Source organism: Hippocampus guttulatus, chromosome 20, assembly GCF_054856545.1.
Source record: "Hippocampus guttulatus isolate MCC_2025c chromosome 20, RoL_Hgut_1.0, whole genome shotgun sequence".
Lineage (NCBI taxonomy): Eukaryota > Metazoa > Chordata > Actinopteri > Syngnathiformes > Syngnathidae > Hippocampus > Hippocampus guttulatus.
In genome coordinates this window covers 10033183-10048951 of record NC_141280.1, presented here as the reverse complement: position 1 = coordinate 10048951, position 15769 = coordinate 10033183, and the positions used below count along the sequence as shown (strand labels likewise).

The following is a 15769-nucleotide window of genomic DNA, read 5'->3' as shown; positions in this document are numbered from 1 at the left end:
CTCGCGATAACCCGATGACGAGATCCAATCTTCTCTCGCGACAATTTCCCTTGCCTCTGCTGTGCATTAATACAATTCTCGCGATGTTCCGGTCTCTTCCTTGGCCGTCTTTGACTGAGGTTAGTCGTGACGATATGGCCGGATGGTCTTTATTCTTCATAATGTGGCTAAATAAGCTTGATCCGACATGTCTTTGTAGCGTTAACTTTTTTTTACATATGTGATGGCTTAGATTGAGTACTATGTGATGGCGGATGGCTGTTTTAAACGACGCAACAAAGCGTGGTGGAGTAGCTCGAGTGAATGCTAGTTGCAATGGGGCTCGGAGCAGGCCGTGCTTGTGTTCAATTTAAACAGCTATTTTTAAGTCCGTACCGCGGATAAAGGACAGTACTTTTAATTCAGCGAGTCGCGTTTTGGTGTGAAGAAAATGCTAGTTAATAGTCCTGGCAATGGCAACTGTGTGCTTCGGTTTGGCTGTCTGCTTGCCAAGGCAGTAGCTTAGCTAATTGGCTACTGGCTCATTTACTAATGTATACTGTGCAATTTTCAAAGACTTATCTATAAAATAACTTAGCCAAGTACATACTTTAGGCTTTGCTTACCAGTCTGTTTGTAGTGGTAACTAGCTCGATGTGCTGTGTTGTGTTGAAGTCTAAATTAAACGTGATTTATTTGGTTGCAGAGACAACGGCCATGTTCAGCACGAGTGCAAAAATTGTGAAGCCAAATGGCGAAAAGCCAGACGAGTTTGAGTCGGGGATATCCCAGGTAAGTGGTAGGTATGTGTGTAAAATTTCTAAGCTTGTAATGCACATGAGACCAACGTAAACGAGACATATTTGAAAACTGGTGAAAATGTATCAGCGTGAGGCAAAAGTGATGATCAAGGTTTTTTAGGTGTGACCTTTTTGATGAATCGGTTTGTAACTTTGTAAACTTTAAGCCTGTTTTCAAAAGCCGTGTATCATTGGGAAGCTTGCAAAACACAATGTGTTGGTTAAAATGAACATAAGTCAAAGTAATTGTATAGCAAGCCCGTTTTACATTATTATGGTCAAGCATGAAACAAAGTTTGCACATGGCAGTCGGGGGATGTGAGGTTTAATTTGGCACTTAAATATGCATTAATTAAAACAAATTGATTTCGGAATGAGTGAACATACAACTGGTTATCGACTCATCGGATATCAGATTTGGCAGAAGCGTAGAAAAGAATATAATGATGTGAAAAACTGCTCGCTCACCTTGAAGTTGTTAAAGGGGTTTGCCGATCTATAAATGTGGGTCGTTTCTGACTATTATAACACATGCGCTTGCTCTCAAATTTTCAAGTTGTTTGAAATTAGAAAATTGTTCTGTCATCAGTCGCGGTAAATTGAAATCCCTAAATGCAGTGAACCTTGTGAAACAGACGTTCCGGTGCCACTCAAAATGCCCCCTAAAGTGTGTGGCAAGACTCCACAATTTTAAATTCTGCCCCAAAAAAATAATAAATTTCATTTGTGTACCTTTGCTAACTTTAAGATTATTTTTATTGGATTTATTGCGGTCTTTTTACATTGGCCTGAACGGTAGCGTGAAATGTCTTATCGTGTCATGATTTTTTATTTTTATTTTTTGTGCGTCTTGTGTCCCCCGAAGGCTCTGCTCGAGCTGGAGATGAACTCTGATCTCAAGGCTCAGCTGAGAGAACTCAACATCACTGCAGCAAAGGTGACCTCAACAATCATTTTCGAGCTCCACGCGGAAAACCTCGTTTCAGAGCCGATTGAATCCGGTTCAAGCTCTCATTCACTTCAGCTGGCCAATCAGTGTAGAGTGAATGCCACATCTTGAGTAAATTTAACTGATATTTTCTCGAGTTTGAATGAGGCATGTGATTGTGTCATATTTGCATACAAACGCCCTAAACATCTCAACAAAATAATTGTGGATTTGGGTCGTTTGCATTTTCTATAGTTTAAATGTGCCGTCATCGCCTTGTCTGGCCAACTGTCGCGTGTCTTCTTTGTCCTTCGTGCTGCTTGAAATGATGCGTGCTCGCCTCAAATCCGACGTGGGCATCCAGCGAATTTGTCTCCTGGCTCTGTCCTGGTGGCGTATGGGAGCGTAGCCTCGCGCCAAGACGTACAATCCCGTTCCACGACGTCGCACAAAAAGTTCCGTCCCCGACTTTGCGGTCGGCGAGGATGAACTTCCTGTATATTCCTACAACTTCCCAGAGTCCTTTGGGGCCGTGACTGGGGAGCCAAACCATGCAGTGCACATTCCCTGAATGACCGTTTGACAACGGGGTGTTCTGAATTTGTGACGCTGAAGTTGTTTCTCTCTTCTTGTCCTTCCGAACAGGAGATCGAGGTTTCCGGCAACAAGAAAGCCATCATCATCTTCGTTCCCGTTCCTCAGCTGAAGTCCTTCCAGAAGATTCAAGTGCGCCTGGTCAGGGAGTTGGAAAAGAAATTCAGCGGGAAGCACGTGGTCTTCATTGCGCAGGTTCGGAAAATTGATTGTACAATTCAAGGGGGGGGGGGTCTTCTTTTTTTTTTCTCTCCTTTGTCCTCACCCGACGTGGGCATCCAGCGAGTTTGTCTCCTGGCTCTGTCCTGGTGGCGTATGGGAGCGTAGCTTCGCGCTAAGACGTACATTCCCATTCCACGACGTCGCACAACAAGTTCCGTCCCCGACGTCACTGTCGGCGAGGACGAACGTCCTGCATATTCCTACAACTTCCCAGAGTCCTTCGGGGCCATGACTGGGGAGCCAAACCATGCAGTGCACATTTGACAGAAGCCTTGTGTTTTGTTTTAAATGACAGTAAAGTGATGTTGGCATCTGAGGTGCAGTACATAATGAAATGCAAAAATGAGGAATTGAAATACGGCAAAGTAGTCAGAGACACAATGAGTACAAGTAAATATGAAAGAATGTATTTAAGTGAAGTGTCAAGACTGCAGATGTCGGTCCTAAAGACATGTCTTTGTACCTGACCCGACTGAGTGACTGTGCTTGACTTTCAGAGGAGAATTCTGCCTAAGCCCACCAGGAAAAGCCGCATCAAGAATAAGCAGAAGCGACCCAGGAGGTGAGTGGGAAGAATTCCTTCGTGCTGCCTGACATTTTTTATTTCTTTTTTTGCACGCATTGAATCCGACGTGGACATCCAGCGAGTGTCTCTCCTGGCTCTGTCCTGGTGGCGTATGGGAGCGTAGCCTCGCGCGAAGACGTACATTCCCGTTCCACAATGTCGCACAAAAAGTTCCGTCCCCGACTCTTGTGGTCGGCGAGGATGAACGTCCTGTATATTCCTACAACTTCCCAGAGTCCTTTGGGGCCGTGACTGGGGAGCCAAACCATGCAGTGCACATTTTAAGCCTGAAACACGCACCTTTTTGTCTTTTAAAAATGTGACAATTGTTGTCAACCTTCTGGCAACAGTTGATTGTTGTGACTCAAAGCTATTGAGTTTTGTATGCATATGTTTGTTTCTAATTCCAAATGTACCTGTGGCGAGAAAGCAAAGCGTCGAGTCTGTCGCTGAAATGCAATCAGTGATTAGGGCACCGGTCATTGCCAATATCCTCCAAATAGCCACTCTCTTATATTAGGCCATTCCTCTTTGTGGTTGTCCACTTCTTCCATGACAATCACGCCATGTTTTTGCGGTTCTAGGGGGCTAGACTCCAGTTCAAATATTGTAAGTTGGCACTTCAAAGTCCGTAACATGGTTTATCTGTTGCGGAGCTTCAGTTGATGAGAATTGCTTCATTGCATCGTGTGGAGCAAAGTTGTTGACGATCCATTTTTGTGATGGCCGACCCAATTGTTTTTGCTCGTATCACTCGGTGTGTGGCGGGCCCCAGATCCATGAACGGAGCTACATTTTCTGTTTATAAGAGGCGCAGCTGATTATTCTTTTTTTTTTTAACTGCATCATTTGTCCCCTTTTGAGGGTGGAGGGGTACGATCATCTCTGAAGTGGCTTCATGGTTGGATTTCACAACGTGACTGAAACACGTTGAGCACCTGTTGAACCCTCGCCCTTCACGTCTGATTATGGCCTTAGATATTTTTTGCTAGCTTTTCGTCCGGTCAGATTCTGTAGCACGTGTGCAGTTGTTGAGCAGCCGTCGCTGACGCACCTCCGCTCTCGTGCGGTTTGTGTCACTTGGCATGCCCACGAAATGGTTTTGGCCATCAGGCCGCTTCAAGCATCACCGTAGCGTGCGACCGTGACCTTTATCGTTCCTCTGCTCTTCTGCTAGGCCTGTGCTGGTACACGCTGCCTTCATGGAACAGCGCACAGAGCATTTAGTAATCATGGCCAACTCTTGATATGAAATTCCTAACAGGTGTTGATCCGTTCATGGGCCAATACGTTTTCAATCAGAATTGATAGTGCAAGTCAGTGTTGTCGTGTGGCTCATGTTTTGACCTGTGGCAACTTTTTTTTTTTTTTTTTTTACCCCTGCCATGTTAACAAGTTGGTGTGCTCTCGTCTAGTCGCACACTGACGGCGGTCCACGACGCCATCTTGGAGGACTTGGTCTTCCCCAGCGAAATCGTCGGCAAGAGAATCCGCGTCAAGCTGGACAGCAGCCGGCTCATCAAGGTCCACCTAGACAAGGCGCAACAGAACAACGTAGAACACAAAGTAGGTGCAAAGCTTTGCCGCGTCCCCATTTGACCTGCTCGGATCCGACGTGGACATCCAGCGAGTGTCTCTCCTGGCTCTGTCCTTGTGGCGTATGGGAGCGTAGCCTCGCGCCAAGACGTACATTCCCATTCCACGACGTCACACAACAAGTTCCGTCCCCGACGTAACTGTCGGCGAGGATGAACGTCCTGCATATTCCTACAACTTCCCAGAGTCCTTTGGGGCCCTTACTGGGGAGCCAAACCATGCAGTGCACATTTGAAATCATGAAAATGCTTGTGGTACCTTAAGATTTTTCACAGTTAAAAGATATTGCTTAGTCTATTTTCTCATAACTTGATATCATTAGTTAGGCATGAAACTGGTAAAGCACCATTGTGTTAATGTTGGGATGCTTATAGATGTGATCTTTGCTTTCAGGTGGAAACGTTCTCCGGCGTCTACAAGAAGCTCACAGGCAAAGAAGTGGTTTTTGAATTCCCCGAATACCAACTCTAAATGCACATGGCAAAATAAATTTGTGTTCTGTACAAATGCCTTGTGTTGTATCTTTACTCATCGGAAGAGAGATTTAGAGCCCCGGTCTTTACATATTTGCTATTCTGACTATTTCCGGAAAGCAGTGATTCTCAACCAGTTTGCCATGAGAGATAATCAGGTGTACTGCTGGAAATGATCCAATGTCAATTATTGATGCCCACCACAAATAGTAACAGGCAAATCAAATGTTTTTTGACTAGATGACAATCTTGTACAGTATATACACTTTTTGGTCTATTGTTTTGCCAAGTGGTGTGCCGTGAGACAAGGTGTGCAATATGTGCCTTGGCTCAATAAATGCAAGGTTGGGAAACACTGCTCGAAAGGGCTGCTATCGCTTTCGCATCCCATTTAATTGTCCATTTGGTATTCGGGCAACCTCAGCCAACTGTCATTGCCATCACTTGCGACGCGCTGTCCTTACTTTGAAATCTTGGGTGAAATTCCTATACCTCAAATCAATTTTGATGTTAGAGGTTGCCAGTGATACACAAATGTACGCATGAATATGCACACATAGTTTGTAGGCTTTAAAAACTTGTTAGTCAGCACGGTATGTCGTGTGCATTTTCTCAAAGGTTCTGGGTATGAATCCTCCAGATATCCACATTTTAACTTTTATTACTAGAAAAGGTAAGGAACCAAAACCTTTTGGTTTTTGGATTACGGCACTTTTTCATGTTACACTAAGCAATGTGAACTGCAAACATCGTTGAATGACCTCCATTAAAATGAGCTTTAATGTCGTTCGAGTTTCATTTCAAGATGGACGTCGCCGCCTTCGCAGCTCGGTGGCGCCCTTGATCAGGCTTTTTCGAAGTCGAGCTTTTCTTTGGGTTTTTAGAGGAGCCCGATGTATATCGTCGTGCATTTGTTTTTACATGTCTGCCATCGTCGCAACGGGATGTGAATTTTCAGCGAGCCTCTTTTTTAAGAGCAAGAAAACTGCAAACTTATTATTTTGCCGCCTTCTCAAGTGATTGGTGGAGAGCTAAGGGGCGGGGCATCGGAAATCGGAGACTGTCGCGCACGCGCCTACGCAGGAGAAGTGCACGCCTTCTCACTCGCCAGCCTCACGCTTAACTGAAATCTGAACTGTCAATAATTATGACTTTGCAGCCCTCGCCGAGGACCATTTCGACTTTTTAGCGTCAGACATGGAGGCCGTGAGCGCGTGGAGTCCCCAGCAAGTTGTGGACTGGATGAAAGGTAAGAGGAGCGACCAACAAAATCATCAAGTGTGACGCGCAAATAATGCAAGAAAAAAAAATGTAAATCAAATGAACTGGTGTTTTTATCAACCGTGTTTGGATCCGAAGCTGCTGAAACATTTCGTGGCATGAAACAATAATTCACATCCAAAATCAGAAAAAGCAAAATTTACAGTGCAGTCCCACAAACGACAGCGAGCTGTTTTGTTCTCAACGTGTAAACGGAGCACGAGAATCGTGTGGAAGTCAAAAATTCAAGACTAAATATCATAATGTTCAGGATTCCAATACAAATGAATGATCAATCACCAATTAATCAATTATTAAATCCACCATCAGTTAACCGTTTTCTGGACTTGAAACAGTCCAGATTCCCAAAAGTTAGGCCTGGAAACAGTAAATATTCTCTGAAGGAGTTGTGGCTGACTGCAGCTCCTTGCGAGTGTTGTCATTTTTCATTTTTGCATTTGACCGCCTTATTCAGTCATTGGCTTTTGTGGCTCTCCTTGCCCGCACTCCAGGACATTGCAATCCCCTCATTACCAATGTCTCCTGTTGACGTGATCACGTGACCCGGGACGAGCTCGGCATGTCTGGACCGATCGGCTTGTTGCCGCTCGCACGACAAGCGACACGCTCGCACATCACATCCGCTCGTTATTTGAAACCAGCAGGTGACAACTTGGATTTGGAGTCATCTGTTTGCCGTCCAATCCGCTGCCACGCTCCGCCCACCTGGGGCGACATACGCCGTCCTTTCCACTCGCGCAGTTCCCACGAGAAGGATGCTATCGTAACTTCCACTGGAAGGAGTCCAAATCCTAACAGAAACTCTGCGGTTTGGACTCGCATAGGAAGGAGGAGGAGCCGTACTGGCTTGTTTGTTCAATGGGAGGAGGAACTGGAAAATACGTGACCATTAGCAAAGAGAGAGCAACACAAACAACAGAAGCTGGCATGCACATATATGTTATGTATGTAGGTTGCATATATGTGCATGTATACTGTATGTCTCTGTGTATTTTGGGGTGAACCCCATGTCGTCATTTGCGGGACCCTTGTTCGCTTTTTCGATTTTTTTTTTCCATACCAATTATAATGAGCATTAATTAGTCCTAGATTTTCGCTATTCATAGTCCTTGATGAACAGTCGGGGGTCTACTCCAGTGTATTGCACAGGGACGCGGTTTCTGCTCTGCCGTTATCTTGGTCGTTTTTTGCGGAGGAAAAAGAATATATGCCATTCAGTATCGTTACATTAGCTTGTGTTCCTTAAATCCCGATTACGCTCCGATTCGTGAGCCAGCCTGTGACACCTGACATTGTTTGCTCACGTTCAGGGATGCCGACGTCAAGACAAACTCGTGCGATTGTTTGATTGTTTGACAAGACAACATTGTAAATTCTCTGTGCTTCAAATTCAGTTTGACAAAAAACTTTAACTGGCTTGAAGCCACATATATGTATATATATATAGATTTATTTATATACTGTATATATGTGTGTGTGTGTGTGTTGCACAGACAATTGCACTTCCTGCTTGCGAAGATGAATGCCGCCCTCGAGGAAAGAGGAGAGAGGAAATTCCTCTTGAATGTGGTTTGTTATTGTTGTTGTTTGGTAAACACTGCAGGAAGTCGGTCAGGACTGCTGAGCGAATGCAGGTTATGACTAACCCATGAGTGTGTACATTTGTGTGTGTGTCTGCGAGTGCCCGTTTCAGTTGAACGAGATGTTGTTGATCTTCGCTCAATGATTAACTGGCGCGGCGATGAGCTGCTGCTCTATGCTCACGTGCCTGAGCGGACACTTTGTTGTTGTCTTTCTGTTCTATTAATCGTCCTGCTAAAGGAACGTGAATGAATGATGACCCTGCAAAACCAAGTCCGAGATGTCTTTTGAAATACACGACTCTGATGTTTGAAGATATTTGCTCACTGTGTGGTACTCAGTTGTAGAATTAGAGCTTGGGATGGGCGAGTACCAATAAAAAGCTTATTTTAAGGAATCGGGGATCGTGGAGGCAGCCCATACCAGCCGCCGATACTTGTGCATTGGGCAAAAAGTGAAAGCGCTCACTCCTCGCAGGGCTAAATGACACCTCTCCGTTTTTGGTTTTGCACAAAATGTTTTCGGAGCAACCAACAATGACAATCCCTTCATATTGGTATAACTACGTGATATGCATGAATTGAACTTTTTCTTCAAAGACATCATCCTTAAACAAAAGATGTCGCCAAGTTGTGGTCGGCTTCAAGTCATCTTTCAACGGGAGCAAAGTTTGTTGTTAGCTATGATGTGCCAGTTGTTGTTCTCGGGGTCAGAGTTGCGCCGGGCCCAACTACAGAAGTACGCCATCAGCACTTTGTTTGGTGGGAATGTTTCTCGCTAGCCCTCCCGCTGAGTGAATGAGTGTCGGCCATCTGTTGTCGTCCAAGGGGGAGAGCGTCCGGCCGTCCTATAACCACCTCGCAGCTGCCATTTGCTGCCCACCCAAGCCACCTTTGTTTGTTTGTTCTACTTTCGGTGCAACTCACACAAACTTTGAACTTGGTTCAGTTTTGAGAAGAGCTTTGCCATTTTCTCGATTCAATTCCATTTGATTCATGCTTGCTTACCCAGACAACAAAGCGAGAAGCAGAAAAGAGCTAGCTCACAAAAGCACAGTCGGCATTCTAGCGATTTCTCAAACTGAGCTTCAGTGTGGGTTGACCGGTTATTATCTACTGCTGCCTTGTTTGTCAGGGGTTAAAGTTGAGGGTTGGAGATGCGGTGGCGCCACAGCACCAGGCGAAGCCTCCCTGAAGGTTACGTCAGGTCACTTGGATTCAAATGGGATCACTTTTGACTTTTGGTCCCCACGAGGAACATTTTCATCCCTTTGTGTGTTTTGCTATGTAGGTCAATGGATGGAAGAATTAAATGATGGGTGGACAGAAGACTAAATGTTTTCTTATTCCCGTGACACAAATCAAATTGTCTCCATAATCGTGGCTTCATAATCACCTACAAAAATATCGACTGACAAATGTTGACTCTCGGCCTTACTTTGTTGTTGTTGTTGTTTTTTTAAAATTTATGTATTTATTTATTTTATTTTTGTCATTGAGGTCTGGACGACAGCCTGCAGCAGTACCTCCCGGCCTTCAGGTGGCAGCAGGTGGATGGCGAGAAGCTTCTGAAGATGACGCACCAGGAACTGAGCGCGCTGGGCGTGCTCAGGGTGGGCCATCAGGAGCTCATGATGGAGGCCGTCGACCTGCTCTGTGCGTTGGTACGCCATCGTCGTGGTTGACAGGAAGGCAAATGTTTTCTTACAGATAGAACCCCCCCCCCCCCCCCCCCCACCCAAATCTCTTTTACATCACAAGAAATATTCCACTCGATAGAAAAGGACTCTCTGAAAGTACCCGGTAATGATCCGATTAGAATAGCACTAGACGATAGCAAAAACTGACACACGCTGACTACTTGGCAGCAGTTTTCCATCTTCTTCAATCCAAAATGAGTCTTTTGTGCTGCTCGTTGCTTTCCCTGGGAGAAGAACAACGGCGTGGAGTCGGACAAACTGAAAATGCTGGTGGGCAGGATGAGGCTGGCCTACCGCGACCTGAGCAGCGCCGTGTCACAGCGCCGGAAGAACCCCGCCTATCACAGCAGCGGCGCCCACCGGCCCTCCAATGACTTCCTTACTGCCGTGGTGGAGCTCATCGCCGCCGCCAAGAGTCTGCTGGCCTGGATTGACAGGTGGGTGATGATGACCCCCTCCCTCCACCCCCAAAAAGCCTCAATCATATATCATTGTCCTCCATATTGAACATTCAAAAGTGGTACAGTCATGCTAGCAATGTAGCAGCCGTGGCTAACAACGTCTTATGTTTATGTTTCATGCGCACTCATGTTGGTGAGGGGCGTGGCTTTGATCACCTGCATAACTCCCCCTTTCAACTTCTTAAAAGACACTTTGGAAAGGATTCCTTGGCGCCTGTTCTCACTTTGTGGCTCGTCCACTTCTCCAGACAAGAATCAAAGCTTCAAGCTATTCATTTGTCATTACCGGCTGAAGTTGACAGTTTCATATCATTCCAATCTCATTTTATGCCATGACGCTTACAAATATCGGCTTACAGATGATGCGCCAAAGACTCTCTGTAACGACCCAGGCTAAACTTAACTCTTCCCCAGCGTACAAGAGATGTGTCACTTCGGCATGTCACCTTGACACCGGCTACCCTAGCCTACTTTCTTATTTTGAAAGGGTTTTGGCAGATCTTGTGATGTCTCATGGTTCTCTTGGAATAGGATGCAGAGAAATTAAAAAAAAAAAAACACTGAAAAATCAACACAGGAACCCTGATTCGAGCATCAAATCCCACAACCGTGATGCAAATGAGCTAACTGCTAGCCGATGTGCTCTACGAGCCAAACAAACACTTGGATTAGTCTCATTGAATTCCCAACATTTCTAGTGGGACTTATGCTTCCCCACCCTCATGACTGTCACTCAAATTTTACGCTTTGAGACGTACCAGCTCATTATACGCACGCAGACACACGTCTGCGCCTCCTTCGTGTTAGGCCTGTACGAGCCTGAAGAACATTCCCCACGTTTGACACGTGTCACTGCCATCACGGTTGCTTGTTTTCTCTTCTTTACATTCGTGTGAGACCTCTCTCGCTAACAGATGACAAAAACATGCAGGGCACGAATTGACAAACAAGCGACTGTTCGCTAGCCAACATCAGGGCACGGGCAACCACCGTACGTGAATAGGTGGAATATTATACATTTCAGGAACCTAGCAAGTGCAATGGCGTACAAGTGATGACATCATCAGCCGTCTTCATCCTCTTATGCTAATACTTCACAAGCAATAGTAAGTTCAAAGAAATCACAGCAGGATTAGAGGGAACAACTGTGCTTTTGTTCTTTGTGATCTAATGTGTCCGAGTAGGGAGAAGAATGCTGGATTATTTTTTCGGAAATCTCATTATTCATCGCAGTTGCCGTGTTCTGTGAAGCACTTTGTGTTATTGTTGCTGTTGTTCTTTTTTACCATGCAAGGTACAATGTCACTAAAAGTTGTATTTTTGTTATTGTTGTTTACAGGACTCCCCCGACGAGCGCCACTGACTTCACATCCACAAAAAGTACCATCGTTCAACTGTGTCTGGAGCTCACCTCGACCGTCCAAAAGGTCAGCCAGTTAGTCCCGCCCCTCTCGACACACTTCCTGTTGTTATCATCCGGCCTTCCTCTTCACTTTGTGTTTATTTGTTGACGTGATGAATAAATACTAGATCAGTAGCAGCAAAATTCCAATATTCACACAGACAGTCTACACTCGTGTTAATAACAACCAACTATGCACACAGTAAAAGTAGAAAAAAAAAGACAAAGATCAAGATTCATTCTTCAATTCAGCGGACAGTGCGCTACTCCTCCTGCTGTGTGCACTTTGGCCACCGGACGGCAATATAATCAATCATACAAACAGACGAAGAAGCGAGACCCACTAAGCTGCAAAATGATTGATGGCTGCGTGTGTTGCTGCACTGTTGGTGTTCACATATGCGTTCCATCAAGTGTTGTAGCAGCGCCCATAGATGCTAGTTTTATTAGCCTGTTTATGGTCTTTCACCTTATATGATAGCATTAAGCTACCATACTTGATAAAGTAATGTGGTTGCTTTAAATATACATGTCAGCCACTTTGTTTTTTTTTGCTTCGTTTGCCAGACTTGAATTATTTCCAAGCTTGTTTTCTTAGACTCACAAAGTTCACATAAGACGGTTTAATCTTGTTCGTCAAAGTACCACCAAAAAAGCTGCCCACACTCACTTTGGTTTATGTTTTGCCCTCACAGGATTTCACTGTTTATGAGATGGAAGAGAAAAGCCTAGAAGTGGTCAGTCGTTTTCTTTTTCTACACACACGCGCACCCACATATACACCCAAGCACACAAGCACATTCATACACACACTTCCTTTTCCTGTCCCGTGTTGTGTGCTGCTGTTTATTCAGCTCGGGATCGTCGACTTCCTGTCTTAGATGGGGCTTCCTGTTGGACAGGCTTTTGTTCACTGCATCCCCAGTGTTGCTTGTCTTTTCCTCTCCAAACCTCCAGTAATAAATAAATAAATAAAATGCCTGCTACAAACAGCAATGCTTTTAACATCAAGAATTTTGAGCGCTACTAGTCATGGTGGTTTGATGAAATACTAAGCTAGATAGCGAGATAGCTTTTGTGTGAAGTCCACATGCAAGAGAGGGAAATATCCTCAAAATGGGCCCAGTTATCAATACTCTGCTTTAGTCGCGCTATGTTCGCCTTGTAGGACTCGTCACCAAATTCAAGTTACAAATAAGGGAGGACTTCACCCTCAAGTGTTTCCTGCTTATTTTGGTATTTCCTGTGTCAGTTGCCGTTTTCCTGCGCTAAGGCGCTCCCATGTATGTATGGGTGTTTCAGTCTCAAGCTCTCAACAGCCTCTGTGAGAAGATGGCCCAGGTGACCTCCGACTCGTCTAAGAATGACCAGTCGTGTGTGGAAGAAGTTAACATCTCCAACATCAAACCGGGAGAAGGCCTGGTGAGCACTGGTGGAATTTGGCGGCCTCTAGTGGCCGTTTTGTAGATTGCGTGCAGCAGTCACCGGGTGTGTGATGCCTCGTAGGGAATCTACATCAAGTCCACCTACGACGGCCTCCACATCGTCACCGGAACCACTGAGAACGTGAGTCAAACTCTTGTCACGACCTTTTTTTTGTCATGACAGTTGACAATAAAGTTGTATTCAATTTAATTCAATGGCCGTTTTTTAATGCACCCCATTAAAATTCAGATTTTTTTGAAACAAAAAACAACGAGACACATCCCTCTACTCTTTGTTCAAAAAGAAAATCATTGTTTTAATTATCATCCTATGTTTGTCTATTTGCAACTTTAGTCCCCAGCAGACAAGACCAAGAGGATCCACGCTGGCGACGAGGTGATCGGAGTGAACGAGCAGACAGTGGTGAGTGAGGGCGACCACAGGCGTCCCCCACCGGAAGGGCCGCACTCCCTCACCGCCTCTCTGCTCTGTGATTGGTCCAGGTGGGCTGGCAGCTCAAGCACCTGGTGGCCAAGTTGAGGGCGGAGTCTGGCAACGTGCTTCTGGTGGTGAAGAAGAGGCCGTCGGGAACCACCGGTGCTTTTTCTCCCGCGCCGCTCAAAAACATGCGCTGGAGGCCCCCCCTTGTTCAGGTGAGCCCTGATGTGATGTCACAGTGTCTGCACACATACTCCTGCTTACTGACCTGTTTCCACGGCAACATTGCAGACATCATCGGGCCTTCCCAGGTGGCATCATCCTTCGGAGACCACCACCGGTGGCGGCAAGACGCCCATCTTGGATCTGTACATCCCCCCTCCACCCAGTGCCTCGTACTCGCCTGTGTCAGTGGAACACTTTCAGCTTGCAGCTTCCTCCTCTGCTGACCTTCACCCATAATGCATTTCTTCATCTTGGTCACACTCAGTGAGGTCATTCCAAGCGCCGAGGCGCGGCCGTGGTCTCCTACCTCATGTCTGGATGTTGACGTGTGCGGCGCCACCAGAACCGCCATCAACAACGCTCTTCAAGATCAGCTGCCCAGCTTGGTCCCGCTGCCGGTTCCGGTCCCGGTCCGACTCCGACAGCGCCACAGTGCACGCGGTAAGAGCACGCGCGAGAAATATTTAACTTGAACAAACAGTCAAATATGAAATACACAATTACTGTACTAAAGAAAGTTAAATACAACTGAGCACTACTTAAGAAATGTACTGCACTGTCCAACTCCCCGATTCCTTAATCACGAGATGGGGAGCTTTATTGGACTTTTTGAGACCTATCTAGGTCTACTACAAGATGACTGACTAATGTTTGTTGTCTATGCGGGTGCAGGTAAACCTCGACCCGTGTCCATGCCTGCCGAGGTCCTCTCGGGCGTGTCTCAGCGCGGCGCTCCAGGATGGAAAGGTAGATCAAGATAAAGTTGTGTGAGGCTAGACAAGACTCTATATGAAACAAATTCGGATTTGAACCCACAACTTCTGATCTGTAAAGCAGATTTGTTATCTAGTCCGCCACCGTGCCGCCTGACTCAAATCAAAGCGCGGATTTTTAAAAACGAATTCTGAGCTTTGACTTTGTGGTACAGTAGGCAGTCGTCTTCAGCGCTACCTGAGCAACGAAGGCATCGGCAGCATCACAGAGGAGGCGGAGCATAAAGTGGAGGAAGAACATTGCTTCCCGGTGCCGTACCGCCGGCACCCGTCCGTCCGTGGCGTGGACCACATCCGGGGCAGCCGCTGCTTTATCAGCACTGACCTGCACAACAGCACCACCATCCCTTACCAGGAAGTGGCGCCCAAGAAGGAGGCCTCCGCGAAGGCCAGCTCCAGCACCGCCGTCGCTTCTTCGCCCTCCGGCAAACAGTCGACGTCACTGCTCGGAGGCTGGCTGGCTCGCCTCAGGCTCCTCAGCCACTGACAAACTGACAGGTTTTGATTGACAACTCAAACAGCTAAGTGGTTTGCAAAGCGCACGTGGGCCTCACAGCCTGCAGCCTTCAAGTCATTTTAATCGGTTTTGAATTGCGATATTGACCCCCCAAGTTAACGGTTGCACCACTTGGCCAACTGTTGACGTGTTCGTCGTCTGAACCTGTTCGTGTTTTTGAAAATGTGCAATAACTCACAATACACTGGTGCATTAATCATTTATTTCATTGTGTTTAACGTTGATGTCACGGCAGCATCTTTGTACATTTCTGCTTTGCGACTCCTTCAACATGTGGAAGGTATTATAAATAAAGCCAACTCAACATGTAAAGATTCTCTTTATTTTGCACGTTCATTGTAAATAACACGAAGGGTAGATAGTAAAAAAATAATAATAATTGAAAATGATTTCCAATGTTCAAAGTGGAAAATTATGTCTTAAGGCTTCTGATAAGAGTAACTTGGTATTCAAACTACAGTATATTACATTGACAGAAATGACAAAATATTCATGTAAAGGACAAAGGACGTTGTATTTTTTAATTTCCCTTTCAGCAGAATCTTTTATTTTGAAGGCGTGCCGATAAGGACAATGGCCAATTTGACTACTTATTGCGACTGCAATATATTTGGACACGGAAAACGAAGATTGACAAATGAATAATTTCAACGGTTTAAAGATACTTAGCCTGGTTGAAATTGCCATCAAGGTAAAACAAAGTGTATTTCTGACTTGTTTTAATATTTGTGATTCAATGAGTTTCATTTATGACGCCTTGCAGGAGTAAGGCACGCTTTTAGCATTTAGCTCCCGACAGTGAATGGTGTT

At 45.6% G+C, this 15769-nt stretch overlaps 2 protein-coding genes and 4 non-coding genes across 8 annotated transcripts; all 6 read left to right on the top strand.

Annotated features, from left to right (window-relative positions):
• The first annotated feature begins 61 nt into the window (after positions 1–61).
• rps7 (ribosomal protein S7) lies at positions 62–5191 on the top strand. The gene is made up of 7 exons (XM_086100658.1): positions 62–119; positions 686–771; positions 1645–1716; positions 2353–2496; positions 3021–3085; positions 4504–4654; positions 5078–5191. The coding sequence occupies exons 2-7, from the start codon at positions 697–699 to the stop codon at positions 5153–5155; spliced, it is 585 nt and encodes a 194-aa protein (XP_085956784.1). The 5' UTR covers positions 62–119; positions 686–696; the 3' UTR covers positions 5156–5191.
• On the top strand, positions 2055–2273 carry LOC147187987 (small nucleolar RNA SNORA73 family). Its single transcript, XR_015098501.1, has one exon. It is a non-coding gene; the product is annotated as a small nucleolar RNA SNORA73 family (small nucleolar RNA).
• LOC147187986 (small nucleolar RNA SNORA73 family) lies at positions 2567–2785 on the top strand. Its single transcript, XR_015098499.1, has one exon. It is a non-coding gene; the product is annotated as a small nucleolar RNA SNORA73 family (small nucleolar RNA).
• Positions 3151–3370, top strand: LOC147187985 (small nucleolar RNA SNORA73 family). Its single transcript, XR_015098500.1, has one exon. It is a non-coding gene; the product is annotated as a small nucleolar RNA SNORA73 family (small nucleolar RNA).
• Positions 4699–4917, top strand: LOC147187984 (small nucleolar RNA SNORA73 family). Its single transcript, XR_015098502.1, has one exon. It is a non-coding gene; the product is annotated as a small nucleolar RNA SNORA73 family (small nucleolar RNA).
• A 1045-nt stretch (positions 5192–6236) lies between the features above and the next one.
• Positions 6237–15271, top strand: LOC147187982 (connector enhancer of kinase suppressor of ras 3-like). Of its 3 annotated transcripts, none has more exons than XM_086100992.1 (13): positions 6237–6406; positions 9519–9682; positions 9953–10155; positions 11519–11606; positions 12277–12318; positions 12884–13003; positions 13088–13147; positions 13361–13429; positions 13510–13659; positions 13736–13851; positions 13935–14110; positions 14342–14416; positions 14601–15271. In XM_086100992.1, exons 1-13 carry the CDS (start codon positions 6355–6357, stop codon positions 14927–14929), a joined length of 1644 nt encoding a protein of 547 aa, XP_085957118.1. In that variant the 5' UTR covers positions 6237–6354; the 3' UTR covers positions 14930–15271. The 3 variants fall into 3 exon arrangements, with proteins under 3 accessions (XP_085957118.1, XP_085957117.1, XP_085957119.1); XM_086100991.1 differs by having other exon boundaries at positions 6238–6406; positions 14598–15271; XM_086100993.1 differs by lacking the exon at positions 6237–6406 and having other exon boundaries at positions 9537–9674; positions 14598–15271.
• Positions 15272–15769: the final 498 nt, after the last annotated feature.

What these genes read in the sequence shown, in the direction of transcription:
- rps7 (XM_086100658.1), top strand. Translation starts at nt 697, where the DNA reads ATGTTCAGCACGAGTGCAAAAATTGTGAAGCCAAATGGCGAAAAGCCA. An exon ending in TTGAGTCGGGGATATCCCAG is followed by an intron (nt 772 to 1,644) that starts GTAAGTGGTAGG and finishes TGTCCCCCGAAG; the next exon opens with GCTCTGCTCGAGCTGGAGAT. An exon ending in AGAACAACGTAGAACACAAA is followed by an intron (nt 4,655 to 5,077) that starts GTAGGTGCAAAG and finishes CTTTGCTTTCAG; the next exon opens with GTGGAAACGTTCTCCGGCGT.
- LOC147187982 (XM_086100991.1), top strand. Translation starts at nt 6,355, where the DNA reads ATGGAGGCCGTGAGCGCGTGGAGTCCCCAGCAAGTTGTGGACTGGATG. An exon ending in AGTTGTGGACTGGATGAAAG is followed by an intron (nt 6,407 to 9,518) that starts GTAAGAGGAGCG and finishes TTTGTCATTGAG; the next exon opens with GTCTGGACGACAGCCTGCAG. An exon ending in GGAGGCCCCCCCTTGTTCAG is followed by an intron (nt 13,660 to 13,735) that starts GTGAGCCCTGAT and finishes GCAACATTGCAG; the next exon opens with ACATCATCGGGCCTTCCCAG.